At 37.5% G+C, this 13,447-nt stretch overlaps 1 protein-coding gene across 1 annotated transcript in view; it reads left to right on the top strand.

Moving 5' to 3' along the window:
* The window catches only part of LOC126470744 (mucin-5AC-like), a 293,641-nt gene that overhangs the window by 124,671 nt on the left and 155,523 nt on the right, over window positions 1-13,447 (top strand). The window contains exon 7 of the mRNA XM_050098750.1: window positions 10,475-10,584. Coding sequence (XP_049954707.1) covers window positions 10,475-10,584 — 110 coding nt within the window. The remainder of the gene's footprint in view (window positions 1-10,474; window positions 10,585-13,447) is intronic.

Here is a 13,447-nt window from a genome sequence, read left to right as displayed (position 1 = left end):
GGGTTGGAATTATTGGCAGCCAGGCCATAGGTAACTTGTAGTCATCCTCCCTGTTCATGCTGTTTGAGTATTTGATCATTTCGAATGCCTCTCTTATTTTATGCTGCTGCATTCATGGTTGCTGAGCAAGCACATGAGGTTCTTGAGAATTTATAGAACAGTCACATTTCTGGAGGTGTTTTGCTACAGCTGACTTGCTGTTGCGCCCCAGTCATACGTAATGTTTGTGCTCCATTATGCAAGTGCTAATGGGTTTCCTGGTTTTACCAGCATTCACTGTGAAGTTTGTAGATGCCTGCAGTGTGGAAAGCATCTATGGGATCCTTTCTGTTCCTTGACAGATCTCAGATCCTGTGGCCACTCTGGAGGAATATCGGTGGTGCAGTATCTTGCCTACATGGTTGCTGACATTTCTCACGTAATGGAAGTGAGCAACAGGAAGATTTTCAGCTATACTTTTGTATGTTTTGTCTTTGCTGTGCCTCATAGCTCGTTGTATGTCTCTGTTGCTATATTCATTCACACTAAATGTTGTCTTGATCTCACTCAGTTCATGTCGTATGTGGTTATTGTCACTAAGCTGGTGAGCTTGGGCTGTCAGCATATGTTGCGTAGCGTTCTTCTGTGCAGCATGGTAGTTCAAAACTGATGGCATCAACAGGTACGTGCATGTGAATTCGCACCACCATCCAACATGAAAGTCATTATGCTGCATTTGCTGACAGCCCAAGTTCACTGGATTAGCGGTGCTAAACACGTGCAGTGTGAACTGAGCAAGCTCAAGACGACTTTCTGTGTGAATGGATATAGCAGTGCAGACATACATTGAGTTATGAGGTACATCAAAGACAAAACCCACAAATATACAGAAGAAAATCTTCCTATTGCCCGCTTACCACATGTTGAGGAATCAGCGATGGTGTACGCAAGGTTCTATGGCACAGGGAATTGAGCCCTCATTTCAGGATGGCTGCAGGATCTGAGATGTGTTGACGCCCACTCTTAGATGCTCTCCATAATGCAAGTATCTACAAACTTGGAGGTGAATGCAGTGAAATCTACATTGATGAAACTGGAAGACCCATTAGCACTCAAGTTTTGGAGCATGAATGTAACATACCAATGGAGCAGAAAAAGTCAGCTATAGCAAAACACCACCAGAAATGTGGCCATTCTGTAAAGTTTCAAGAATCTTCCATGCTTGTTCAGCAGCCATGAACTCAGTAGTAGAATATAAGAGAGGCAATCGAAGTAACTAAATGCCCTGTCACAAAAAGGACACTTAGCATTATCTATTGTAAGTGGCATGATGAAAACTAAATTTACTAATAGAAAAATAAAAAATAAATGGGCTCACTGTATGGAGTGGGTCATGCTTTTCTTTATCTTTGCTGATGTATGTATCACTGTCATTCAAATATAACGTTGACATCATACTACAAAATCTATTGCTACTCAGCAATTTACTTGCAAATCCTGATTGCAAACATTGGTCTGTTGACCAGCAATCATTGAGTTTTGGGTCTTATAGGACACACACATTCAAAATTTTACAAAATAAGTTTCATGTAATTTCACTGCAGGCACTTTATGGCATATAGAGTTTTAATTTTAGATTGTGTTTAAATTTAATTTTGCAATAATGTTTCATTTTGATGCATCAAATCAAGCAGTTGTCAAAGAGACAAATACAGTAGTCAGAATGCTCAGTGGCATCTGTGTGAAAACTACGTGACATACAGAAAATAAACACATACTACTGGCTAGAGCCCTGACAGATGTGAAGCTGCATCCATTTCTCTCTGGAAAACTGGGTGCTCTGGCTGATCGTGTAGTTAGAACCAATTTTGCTCACTCTCCTTCGAGAGACTCGCACTACCATTACTACAGATAGTTACTGATAGTCTGTACCTTTGTCTGAATGGAGAAGCACTCGGAAGTCACAAATTGAAATGAAGACGTGAATGTTGCTCACAATACAGAACACAAGAATGAGCTGCTTGGTGTACAGACAATGGAAGCACATGTGTACCTGATTAATCACTCATACTTCTGTCTGGATAGTACGAATCTTCTCTGTCAGTATCTTCTATTTCCGATTCTGGAGCTCCATACAGTGTTTCCAAAATTTCTGAGCCTGTCATCTTGCTATGCACCTTTTCTATCTTTGTAAAGACTTGTGAACAAACTGCAAAAGACTCTCTCCTTGTACTTCCCTCAGTCACTGCTAGGATGAGAGAGCCTCTGGTAGCAGAACAAGAAGCTACCTCCACTTGTATTTCAATCTCCTCTCCCCAGAGCTAGGCATTTTTAGTCTTCCTCACCCAGTACTGCCTATATTTTTGTAATAATTTGAAATGTTTTTTTATACAACAAGTAACACTGTTGTTTCTTCTTCAAATAAATGCACTTACAAGAACTGTATTCTTCACTGTATTATTAGTGCTAAACAGAAAACAAAACAGTATATGTTTTTTCATGTGAGTGCCTTTTATATAAGAAGGTGGATAGTTTATATTTTGTAACATATAAAAGACAAAGAAGACATTTGTGTTTATATATCACCATTGCATTCCTCAAAACTATTTAAATGTTTGTAATAATGCAGTAATTTACTGATGGGTATCTTTTAGGGAATAGGTGAATGAGATACATCTTTATTGCACGGGAAACTGATAAGCCACAGTGGCAGGAATGCATGTGCAAGTTTCCGATAACCCTTGTACAATGATCTAACTTGCAATATTGCTTCCAGGAGTAACCAACCAAATGAAAGCAGCAGTTGTGTCTCTTCATTTCCTTAGAACGTCCATTAAAAGTAAAGATATCAAGATACATGGGAAAAAGGAATTATACACAGTTTTTTTCTATAAGTGGACAAATTTCCACTGTCATACTGCAAGTAACCAGAATATTAACCACAAACTGGTGTGTTGGAGTATCCCTTCCCCCATTTCTTGAAGAAATCCAGAAGAAATGCTCAAAGAAGCCTCTCATTTGACATTGAAAAACATGTTACAACACTAATATGTGGATTTGTGGGAAGCACTTTCAGCGGTGATGTGTCATCACAGATGTGCAAGTGATCTTACCAGCATTATTATTACTGTAAACATTTAAAACTACTTAATTTTATCCATGTTGTATCTTGTGAATGCTGTGACCGTTTATTATACTTGGCGAATGACACAACTGGTCACAAATATTTCTTAAATGTTTTGTTTTAGTGCCATAACCAGTTCAGGACTACCATGCCCATATTCAGATTGCTAATATCTTTATTTACATAATGTTTTGATCAACAGTGTGTCATCTGCTCTCACACTGCACAAAAATATTTGAGTAGGTAGCGCCACTTTATATTTCATTAATAAAAACATGCTGAAGTGCTTGCATTTATAAATACATAATGTGAAATAGTTGTGTTCACATAAGTTCCAGTAGATAGTGACCTGGAAAACCATGTGGACTACAACAAAACAAATTGGAACTTGTGTAAGTGAACACAACTATTTCACATTATATCTAAATAATTGCAGACACTTTCAATGTGTTTTTATTAATGAAATAACTTATAAACTGGCGATAAATACTCAAATATTTTTGTGCTGTGTGGGAGCAGATGACATACTGTTGACCAAAACATCTTTGTAACTGAAAATATTAGCCATCTAAATAGGGGCATGGTAGCCCAAAACCAGTTAATGCACTGAAATAAAACAGTTAAACAGTTTGTGGCTGATCCATCATTCCCCAACTAGAACTATTTTGTCGTCCTAATGTGAATGCTGTGTACTTTGGAACAAAATAAAAAGATCGTATTTTTGCATCGAATTATTTCGCGCCTGCAGATAGCCAGCTGAATGAACAGATTTCCAGTGCTGACATCTTTCATGGTGGCGTACAGCAGCAATGTCAATGGATTCCACGCACACCTTGACATTTGCCGAATCAAAAACCGTGTCCATATTTAGCAACTGTAAAATGTGAGTTAAAAACTTGGAGAAATGGTCTAGCCACTAATGTGTGGGTATTTTTTGTATGTCTTGTGGTTTTTGCATAATCAACTTCTGAAACCCTGGAGGTAATTACGAATAACCCTATTATATAATCAGAGATTGCAAATAGAGGAATTGTGATGCAGATAAAAAGAGATTGGCAATAAAGAAAAGGTTAATTGTTGGGCACAGAAGGGAAGTAGTGGTGGTGGTTTTTATTTGTCTGTGGATCACTTTTACTAATGGTACTGAATATGGCATGGCACTGCGTCCGCCCCAGTAGCTGAGTGGTCAGCGCAACAGAATGTCAATCCTAAGGACCCGGGTTCGATTCCTGGCTGGGTGGGAGATTTTCTCTGCTCAGAGACTGGGTGTTGTGTTGTCCTAATCATCATCATCATCATCATCATTTCATCCCCATTGGCACGCAAGTCGCCGAAGTGGTATCAAATCGAAAGACTTGCACCCAGCGAACAGTCTACCTGAAAAGAGGCCCTAGTCACACGACATTTACATTTACATGGCATTACAGCTTAAAACACCAGTGTAATTTAGCGAGGATGGGACAGGCAGTTGGTCGTGGCCTTGTCGAGTCTTGCCAGAGAACGGATTTGTAAAATAATTTTCTACATGATGTCTCCCTTTTTATAAAGAGGTTTTATTTAAGAGTATTTTAATCTACCTGTGAACTGACTACACCTGGAAGAATCGGTGCACAGGTAACTGAGTAGAACACTAATCCTTGTCTGTTGCAAGATACCACTGTGATAAATGTTGACACCATCTTACAAATTGTTTTGCCAGGTTTATATTGTCAAATTCCTGTTTGTTAAAAGTTGTGAGGGGTGTTTAAAGTGAATAAGATAAATAAAATGTAGAATGTGCAGTCTTGGTTGCAGTTTTTGGATTATTTCATTCATTCCATCTGTTCAAATAAATTGAAAAGGACGAGTGCAAATTTTGCCTATCAAGGTCACTAGTCTCCTCCAAAATTCAAGGCAGTTTCATTTCATGAGTGAGATACTATCATGTCAAAATGTGAGCCACAGGTTATTTTCTTTGTGTTCACTGCAGGAAACCCCTAATGGGGTAGTAAGTACTTTTAGATCACTGTCTAGTATTTTGTCTAGAAGCTGCCTGTGTGTTAATAGGCTTCATGATCTCAAGTGACCAGCACTAGTTTTATCACAGTGTGACTGTGGGAGTCTTAAATTATGCAGGGTTGTCTTTTCACGGTCGGAAATGTTTTTTAACATAACATTTACAGTTGGAACTATTTGTAATTTCACTTAAGAAACTACTGCATATACCCGAATCTGAGCCACACTTTTTCCAGTTTTTGAGATCCAAATAGCAGTCTAGGGCTTAGAATCAATCAGATGCAAAGCAAGTGGGAGTTGTGAAACATGGCGCTAGGAGCCAGCCACCACAGCAAACTTTTTCCATTGAATATAAGCAGTGCTACATAGGCATGCTTTGCAGGGTTCAAAGCTAAATACTGGTGTAAAACTTCTATGTTAGTATTTAAAAAAAAAGGTAGAAGATGGGTGTACTCCCCCCCACCCCAAGAAAATAGGAATTCATCTTTGAATGTAGCACCCTTTCAAATAATTCATAGCAATAAAAATAAATTTCTTAATGCAAATACGAAAAATGCTTAAAGCTTTAGGATTGATGCATGAGTTGGTAAGCTGTGGCTCATTCTGATTTCACATATTGTTTCTTTGAATTTTGCAAAGTGCATGTGTCAGTGAACTATAATGAAACACTTTCATTGTAGTGCCAGATCCAAGAAGGAAGTTATTTCTTTTACAGGAAAAAGTGCTAATAATGCTGCAGATCTCCTATATGGAATTCATGAAAGTAATTTCAGACATGGGCGACTGCAGTGTACTAGTGTACTAGTCACACAAAATATGGGTGGTATTATGCTGTTGCAGTAATTTTAAATGAATTTGTTAAGGAACAGCATCAGAAATGCCGACCTGTGAACACTGAAATTTTAAAAATTAAGGAACACGAAATTGCTCTAGTTCAAAAAATAAAAATTTTTAAGGTTAGCTGCAACCGCATTGGTCTTTTTATGAAGCATTCAATTCAGAGGCGAACTTCAATTGTGTAGAAGCTGCTGAAAGATTATGAAGAAAAACTTGTGAAATTTCAGTGCTTCATAATCAAGTGGCACACTGAAAACCAGTAACTTCTTGGCCAGATAGGGAATGCTGACCAAACTCTCGTATATTTTGACATGCCGTCAAATTATACAGTTGACACCACAGGAGAGAAAGATACAAATATTCTTACGTCAAGGGGTGAAAACAGCAAGTGGACATAAATTGCTCCCATTCATAGTTTTCAAGTAAAAGACTTTACCAACATTAGAAGTGTTTTCAAAATCTGTAACTGTACGAGCAGATAAAGTGGGTGGTTTTTGGAGGATATGGTGCTGGAATTGATTAAGCTGGTATGGAATCATCGTTCTGGCGCAATGCTTGATTTATGCAGTCTGCTGGTGTTAGATGGGTAGCAGGCCACCTGCAGTAAAACAAAAATTATTTGAAAGCAAAACTGATTTTGCAGTAATTCCTGGTGGGGTGATGTCAATTGTGCAACCACTATACATCTGTTTGAATAAACAATTTAAGGATAAGATTAAACACATGTACATGGATTGACGTTCAAAATATGACACAGCTGACACAAATAGGACATGTAAAACGCACAAGTATGCCACTGATCTCGTTTTATTAGGTATTCCTCACTTAGTACAGTACCACAAATTAATGAACCCACTTTTAAGTAAATCATAATTTTAACAAATATTCCCTGCTTTAAGAAAAAGTTGACATTTAAGAAATAAACATGAAACATTCTGCAAATTGAAATGCAGTGTTTATGTTTTCATAACATGTCCTAGTCAGTTTCAGATTTCTTCCCATTTCACATGACACAGAAATCATACTTTGTGTCGTGTGATGCAATAAATGGTAATAGGCACAGTTGCCCTAGTAGATGGGTTGAATGAATTGGAAATAATTTCCATGCAGTTTACATTATGTGGTTTGATGTCACAGTCAGTGAGTCTACAAAGCTCGAAAAGTACTTGTTTGTGTATTGAAGTGCCAAAGTTATAAATTTTATTTTTGTGGAGTTGTGGCCTGTAAATGTTGGAAGCCTGCACTTCAGCAAAAGCTGACAGCTGCCCATGATGTCGATGATAATTGTAACGAAAATCATTTGAACATGGTGAATAACTATGATTTAGTGCTGTCTACATGTGTGCCACATTTAAAAAAAAAAAGAAAGAAAAGAAAAAGGCATTTCTAAATGCCGAAGCTAAAGATACCTGTGGAACCAGAAAGGAAGAACATTCATGTATCTACATTAAAGAGATGGATTTCAAAGTAGTTTCAAGTAATGAAAATCTGCAGCATTCCTATAAGCAGAAATGTCTTGCAGCAGAAAACTCGTGAAATCATATTGAAGATCAGTGTTGTCAAGTTTCAGTGCATTGAATGGTTGGTTAGATAAAAAGAAAGAGAGAGAGAGAGAGAGAGAGAGAGAGAGAGAGAGAGAGAGAGAGAGAGAGAGAGAGAGAAAATAAGGCTGAGGTCAAAGAGTGTGTAAGCTATTAGATGAACACTACATTTCCACGATTGATACAGGGTTATTGGCCCTTGGACATTTTCAGCACTGATGAAACTGGTGTCTTTTTATAATTCACTTCACACAAAATCATACTCTGTAATTAGAGGAAAATGGCCTCCAGACTTCAATGATAGGAAAATGTAAAATTTGCAGGTGTTTCAGCAAAGAAAGAAAGAAAACGAAAGTAACTGCATTGTAATTTTGAATATAACAGCAGTGCCTGGAAATTTTTACGACATTTTTTCAGGCTGTTGGGTGCAGCAGGAAGGAAAATTGTACTTACTATTGACCTTACACTCTCTGCATCCCTTGCTGGTCTGCCAGACATTTTATATCACTGAGTAACAGAGATTTTAGTTGCAACATTGTGCACTTCTTTTTGTGCTAAAGACAACCTTTATGTGGAGTAACGAATGTCATTTTTCCGTCTGGTGTTTTAATTATGTATGTCATTGTTCCTTCAAAACTGTGGTAGATTATTTACAGCAGACTTCATGAGAGAATAAATTTACTGTGAAGCAGTAGTCAGAATACCCAACTACTTCAACAGATGTCTACAGGGTGATTGTGGGTGAACACCACCACATATTATTCTTACGTCACATTTTTGAGCTACGAAAATGTTCTTTTTTAAAGATGAGTTACCCCAGAACGTTCTTCCACGTGACATTGTTGAATGAAAATATGTCAACATATTCATTTGTCTCTCCCCAAGAATTACTCTTAAGTGCAAATGTGGCTGAACTAAATTGTTTTAGGAGTTTTAACATGTACTTTTTCCAGTTTAAATTCTTGTCAGTATGGACACTCAAGAATATTGAAGCTTCCACCCCATTTATTATTTCATCACCATGTGTTACATTTATCATTGGTGTGTACCCCTGTATGTGCAGAACTGAATATCTTGTCTTTTTTAAAATTGAGGGTGAGACCATTTACAGAAAATGTGAGTCGGTGATACTTTTAAGAACATTTTTAGCATGTCTTCTGTTTCCGTATGTGTGCTTGGATCGATTACAGTAACAGTGTCATCTGCGGAATGAACCAATTATACTTCTTGTAAATAAGATGGAAGATCGTTTACAGGAGGAACAACAGTGGATTTAAGATTGAGCCTTAGAGAACTCGGTAGGTGATTTATCCCCAGTTGGAATTACACCCCTGGACTATATTGTTTGAATTACTGAGTAGAACTTTCTGCATTCTTTTGATTAAATAGGGCATCATCCATTGTTTGGCTGTACCAGTAACACCACAAAACTTCAATTTATCTAGGAGAATATTGTCATTCACACACTCAAATGCCTTGGAGAAGCTGCAGAAAATTTGAGCTCGTGCTGTTTTATTATTTAATGCCTGTAAAATTTGCTAAGTGAACATGTAAATTGCATTCTTAGTAGAGCAACTCTTCTGAATCCCAAACTGTGATTTGCGGAGGATATTACATTGTTGCTCAAGGAGATACTATTGTAGAATACATCACCTTCCCAGGAATCTTGGAAAACGATGTTAGCAGTGAAACATATCAGCAGTTATTGACTTATCTCCTATCATCTTTGTAAATAGGGGTTTGACAGTGGCATTAGTATAGTCTCTTTGGAGACTGCCTGGAATTCTATAACACAACAGCCTGTGTTAAATTACTTCACAAAGGCTGGTTGTGGTACACCAGTTGCTGTTAATCATGACGTTCCAGGAGAAGAATGGAGTTTTATCACTGACATGTATGAAAATGGAATATTCCAGGAATTTGTTGTGATGATGATGTCCAGACCTCCACATCTGAGATTGAGGCAAGTGAAATATGTGAAATGGTTGCGAAGGAACGCTTAGGTAGGAGCTGGTGGTGATGATAATTATGACAGTGACGGCAGCAGTGGTGGTGGTGGTGGTGGTGGTTGTGGTTTTTTGAAGAAGAAATGAAGGCCATTGCACCAAGTTTTGCTGCTGCTGTGCAAATAATTGAAAACATCGAGAATTTCATTCCTTTTTTTAGTGTAGGTGAATCAGTTGTAACTTATACTGTATCAACAAACTGGAGTGTCTTCTTTCAGTACAATATGCTGAAAGTACGAAATGAAGAAGGCTTCTTGATTTTTAAAAAAATAAATGTTGTGTGAAAAGTGTAATAATTATATACCTGCTGCATTTAAATTTGTAGCATATCATTTTGGTAATTTCATAATTAAATAACACACCTAAAAAGGCTGGTACTCTGGTAAAACCCCCATTTAAGGAAAAAATGTGTAGGTTCTCATAGATTCATTAAAAAGGGATTTTGTTGTAGTCTTTTTATCACTGGTGTAAGTGTGTATGCTTATATGTGAAAGCATGTTCATGCTTCATGAATTTCAGTTCAAAATTTTAAACTTTTTAAGTACACTCATCTCATTAATGGCTGTCTTTAATCATACTGAGAGCAAGATGCTGCAGTGATAAGACATTGGACTGTCATTCATCCATCCAGCCATACAGATTTAGGTTTTTCATCATTTCTCTAAATTGCTTAAGGCATATGCCAGGAAGATTCCTTTAAAAATGGGACAGCCTATTTCCTTCACTATCTTCCTTCGATACAAGTTTATGCCCCATCACTAATGAGAGTGGCATCAACAAAACATCACACTATAATTTTCCTTCTTTCCTTCCTTATCATCACTGTCATCTTCATCATTGTCATTGAAATTGTCATTATGGCTGTCCTCCAAAATAGAAGCAAAATGTGTAAAGGTTTTTTCATTTATTGTGATTTAATGTATTAATTTTTATGTAAGAAAGATTGTGATAATGATATAATTGCGTTCTATCATTGTGCTCTATTTTGTTAGGTTTACATACACAGAATCACAGTACAGCAGGAACTCAAGTCGTCATTGGTCAAACAAATCAAGCGGCAATGATACCAACTGCACAGGGAGGAACTCTGCTACTTAATCAGGTAAAGCCCAGTGTGATATGGTACTTTGAGTACTCTGTCTAGAATTTAAGAATTAATTCCATTATGATTTTAGATAGAAAGTAACAGGAAGATTAACTTCATGAATGTGCTTGCATGTTTTCTTAAATCTTCCAGCGCTTGCTTATAACATTACCTGTAGATTATTCTCTCATAAAGGGAAAGGGGGGAGGGAATGATCTGCAGTAATGTTCAATAGAATGTAATGTGATGATTTCACATGTATGCAATTAAAAGTGTAACCATTCTAAATAATTCCAGAATGAATGTTTCACTCTGTAGCAGAGTGTGTACTGATTTGAAACTTCCTAGAACACTAAAACTATGTGCTGGACCGAGACTCAAACTTGGGACCTCTGCCTTTTGTGGGAAGTGCTCTACCAAATGAGTTCCCGAACCAGGAAGTTTCATATCAGCGCACACTCAGCTGCAGAGTGAAACATTCATTCAGGAAACATCTCCCAAGCTGTGGCTAAGTCTAATGACCCCACAATACCCTTTCTTCCAGGAGTGCTAGTCCTGCATGTTACATAGCAAAACTTCTGTGAAGTTTGGAGGACAGGAGATGAGGTATTGGTGGAGTGTGAAAGGCAAAGGCCCCGAGTTCGATTCTTGGTATTGCTCACATTTTTAATCGGTTCTTGGTCCTGCTCACATTTTTAATCTGTCAGGAAATTTCGTTCTAAATAATGTCCAGAACATTAAGAATTCAATGAAATTTAAACTCTATGCTTTTATTTCCTCACAATTCCAGTTATTTTAATCTAGCATCAGATGAACAATTCAGCTTCTCACCAACATCACCAAGCATTCTTACTCCCCCTTTTACCAGCTGTGGAAGTTTCCAGGACACCAGGAAAGTAAATCATAGAGAAATAGTTTACTGCTAAGGTGGCTCTTCTCCAGTGTAGCCCTGTAGGATTCACAATACATGCAGAACAACTGAATTTTCTACCATAAACCAGGTTCTTGCATTTCGACCTTCAAGATTCATTTGCAATAATTTGATGCCTCCATGAGTAATAGACTCTGAAAAACAACAACAACTGGGGGTTGGAGAGGGCAGCTGAAGATTGTGTGTTTATCTATATTAATAACAAACACCATAGGTGCCTCTTCTCCACTACACTAGCATGCAAGTAGGTGGTCTCACAGTGTATCTTCCTTGAAAGGTGAAATTTTGCTGCCTTTACCTGTCATCACATAACTCTATAAAATGAAGCTATAAACATCCTCATCACTCAGTTCTCTGAAACATTCTTGATCGGTTGAAGTCTGATGTACTCAACATTATGTTGAGTCCTGCTACCACTTCCTCTGAAGAACTGCTAACTGCCAAAAGAATTATATATTATCTCACAGGAAAGAGTCTGCACTTGACCTGTGCTTTCAGCATATATTGGAAAATTTCTACCACAGACATCATCATTCATGCTTCATTGTGCTACACACACAACAGCAATTATTGATAGGTTAATGCGGACTCATGTCTGAAGAGAATAGAACTTATCAGCTAGATATACTTCTATACATAGCACGTAATAACAGTAATCATGCCAACATAGTTGGCAAAAAATACAAAGAAAAAGTGAAAACTCTGAATAACAACAATAATAGAGGAATAAAGTTATAGAATATTAGAGCAAAAAGTAATAAAATTGAAGTTGCTGTTCTACCATATGTATGGCCTGTCCCACACAAGATAGCCCGAATAATATGATGACCCAATGAGAAAATTGCATTTAGAACTGAGAACCATGTGAGAAATAATATCTGGCACAAACTGATAAAACATTAGTGTGTAAAATTCAATAAGGGTGTGTCTTTTCATTAGATTGGGCAAGTAACGTGCAATTTGCATAACGAGCAAAATAAATTGTAAAAAAATGACTCAGTTAATGAACGATGTTTCGCATAACATGTGACAATGATTTAATGTGACGACAACAGCCATGCAGTGGGGGAAATGCTCAACTATATGAACACGTTTCATTGTCAGCAGTGGCATATTAACAATGTCTTTAGTATTTACTGCAATCTGGGTTTAGCACTCTTTCTGCTACCATCTTAGTGCAGCTTGTGATCACACATTTTTTGTGTTCACACCGTTTTTTTTGTCTGCAAATTTTAATAACCTTAGTAGAAATGCCCCGAAGAGAAAGCCACGAGATGACGACACAAGAGAAATAAAATGTAAAATCATTGAAAAATGCTGATTCAGCACGCACATACAATCGTTCTATATGAACTATTTGCACTATCCTCAGGACCAAGGACAAGATTAAGGACATAGATGCTTCAAAGGGAGTGACAAGAGTATCTAAACAATGGTTTCGTATTCTAAACAATGTCAAAAGATTGCTCCTTATATGGATAAATGAAAAGCAATTGCAAGGTGACACTATTAATGATAACATCATTTCTGAAAGAGCGAGAATGATTTTCGCTGACCTCATTCAGTAGGTTCAGGGTCATCAGCAGCTGCAGAAATGTTTAAGGGAAACAGTGGGTGATTCGAGAAGTTTAAGAGAATAACCGGCCTCCACAGCATTGGGAGGCATGGCAAAGTAGCCAGCTCCGACACAAAGGCAGCAGAGAACTTTATCAGCAAGTTTAAGATTCTCATAGATTCTGAGTGTTATCTGCCACAACAGATTTTTTAATTGTGACGAGACAGGTCTATTCTGGAAAAAGATGCTGAAGTGTACCTTCATAACAGCAGAGGAGAATGCATTGCCCAGTCACAAGCCAATGAAAGACTGTCTCACACAGCTATTCTTTGCCAATGCAAGCAGAGATTTGAAAATTAAACCACTGCTTGTTTACCATTCAGGAACTACACGAG

Source organism: Schistocerca serialis, chromosome 3 (genome assembly GCF_023864345.2).
Source record: "Schistocerca serialis cubense isolate TAMUIC-IGC-003099 chromosome 3, iqSchSeri2.2, whole genome shotgun sequence".
Lineage (NCBI taxonomy): Eukaryota > Metazoa > Arthropoda > Insecta > Orthoptera > Acrididae > Schistocerca > Schistocerca serialis.
Note: the sequence above shows the minus strand (reverse complement) of the source record. Positions and strands in the feature narration are given on the sequence as shown.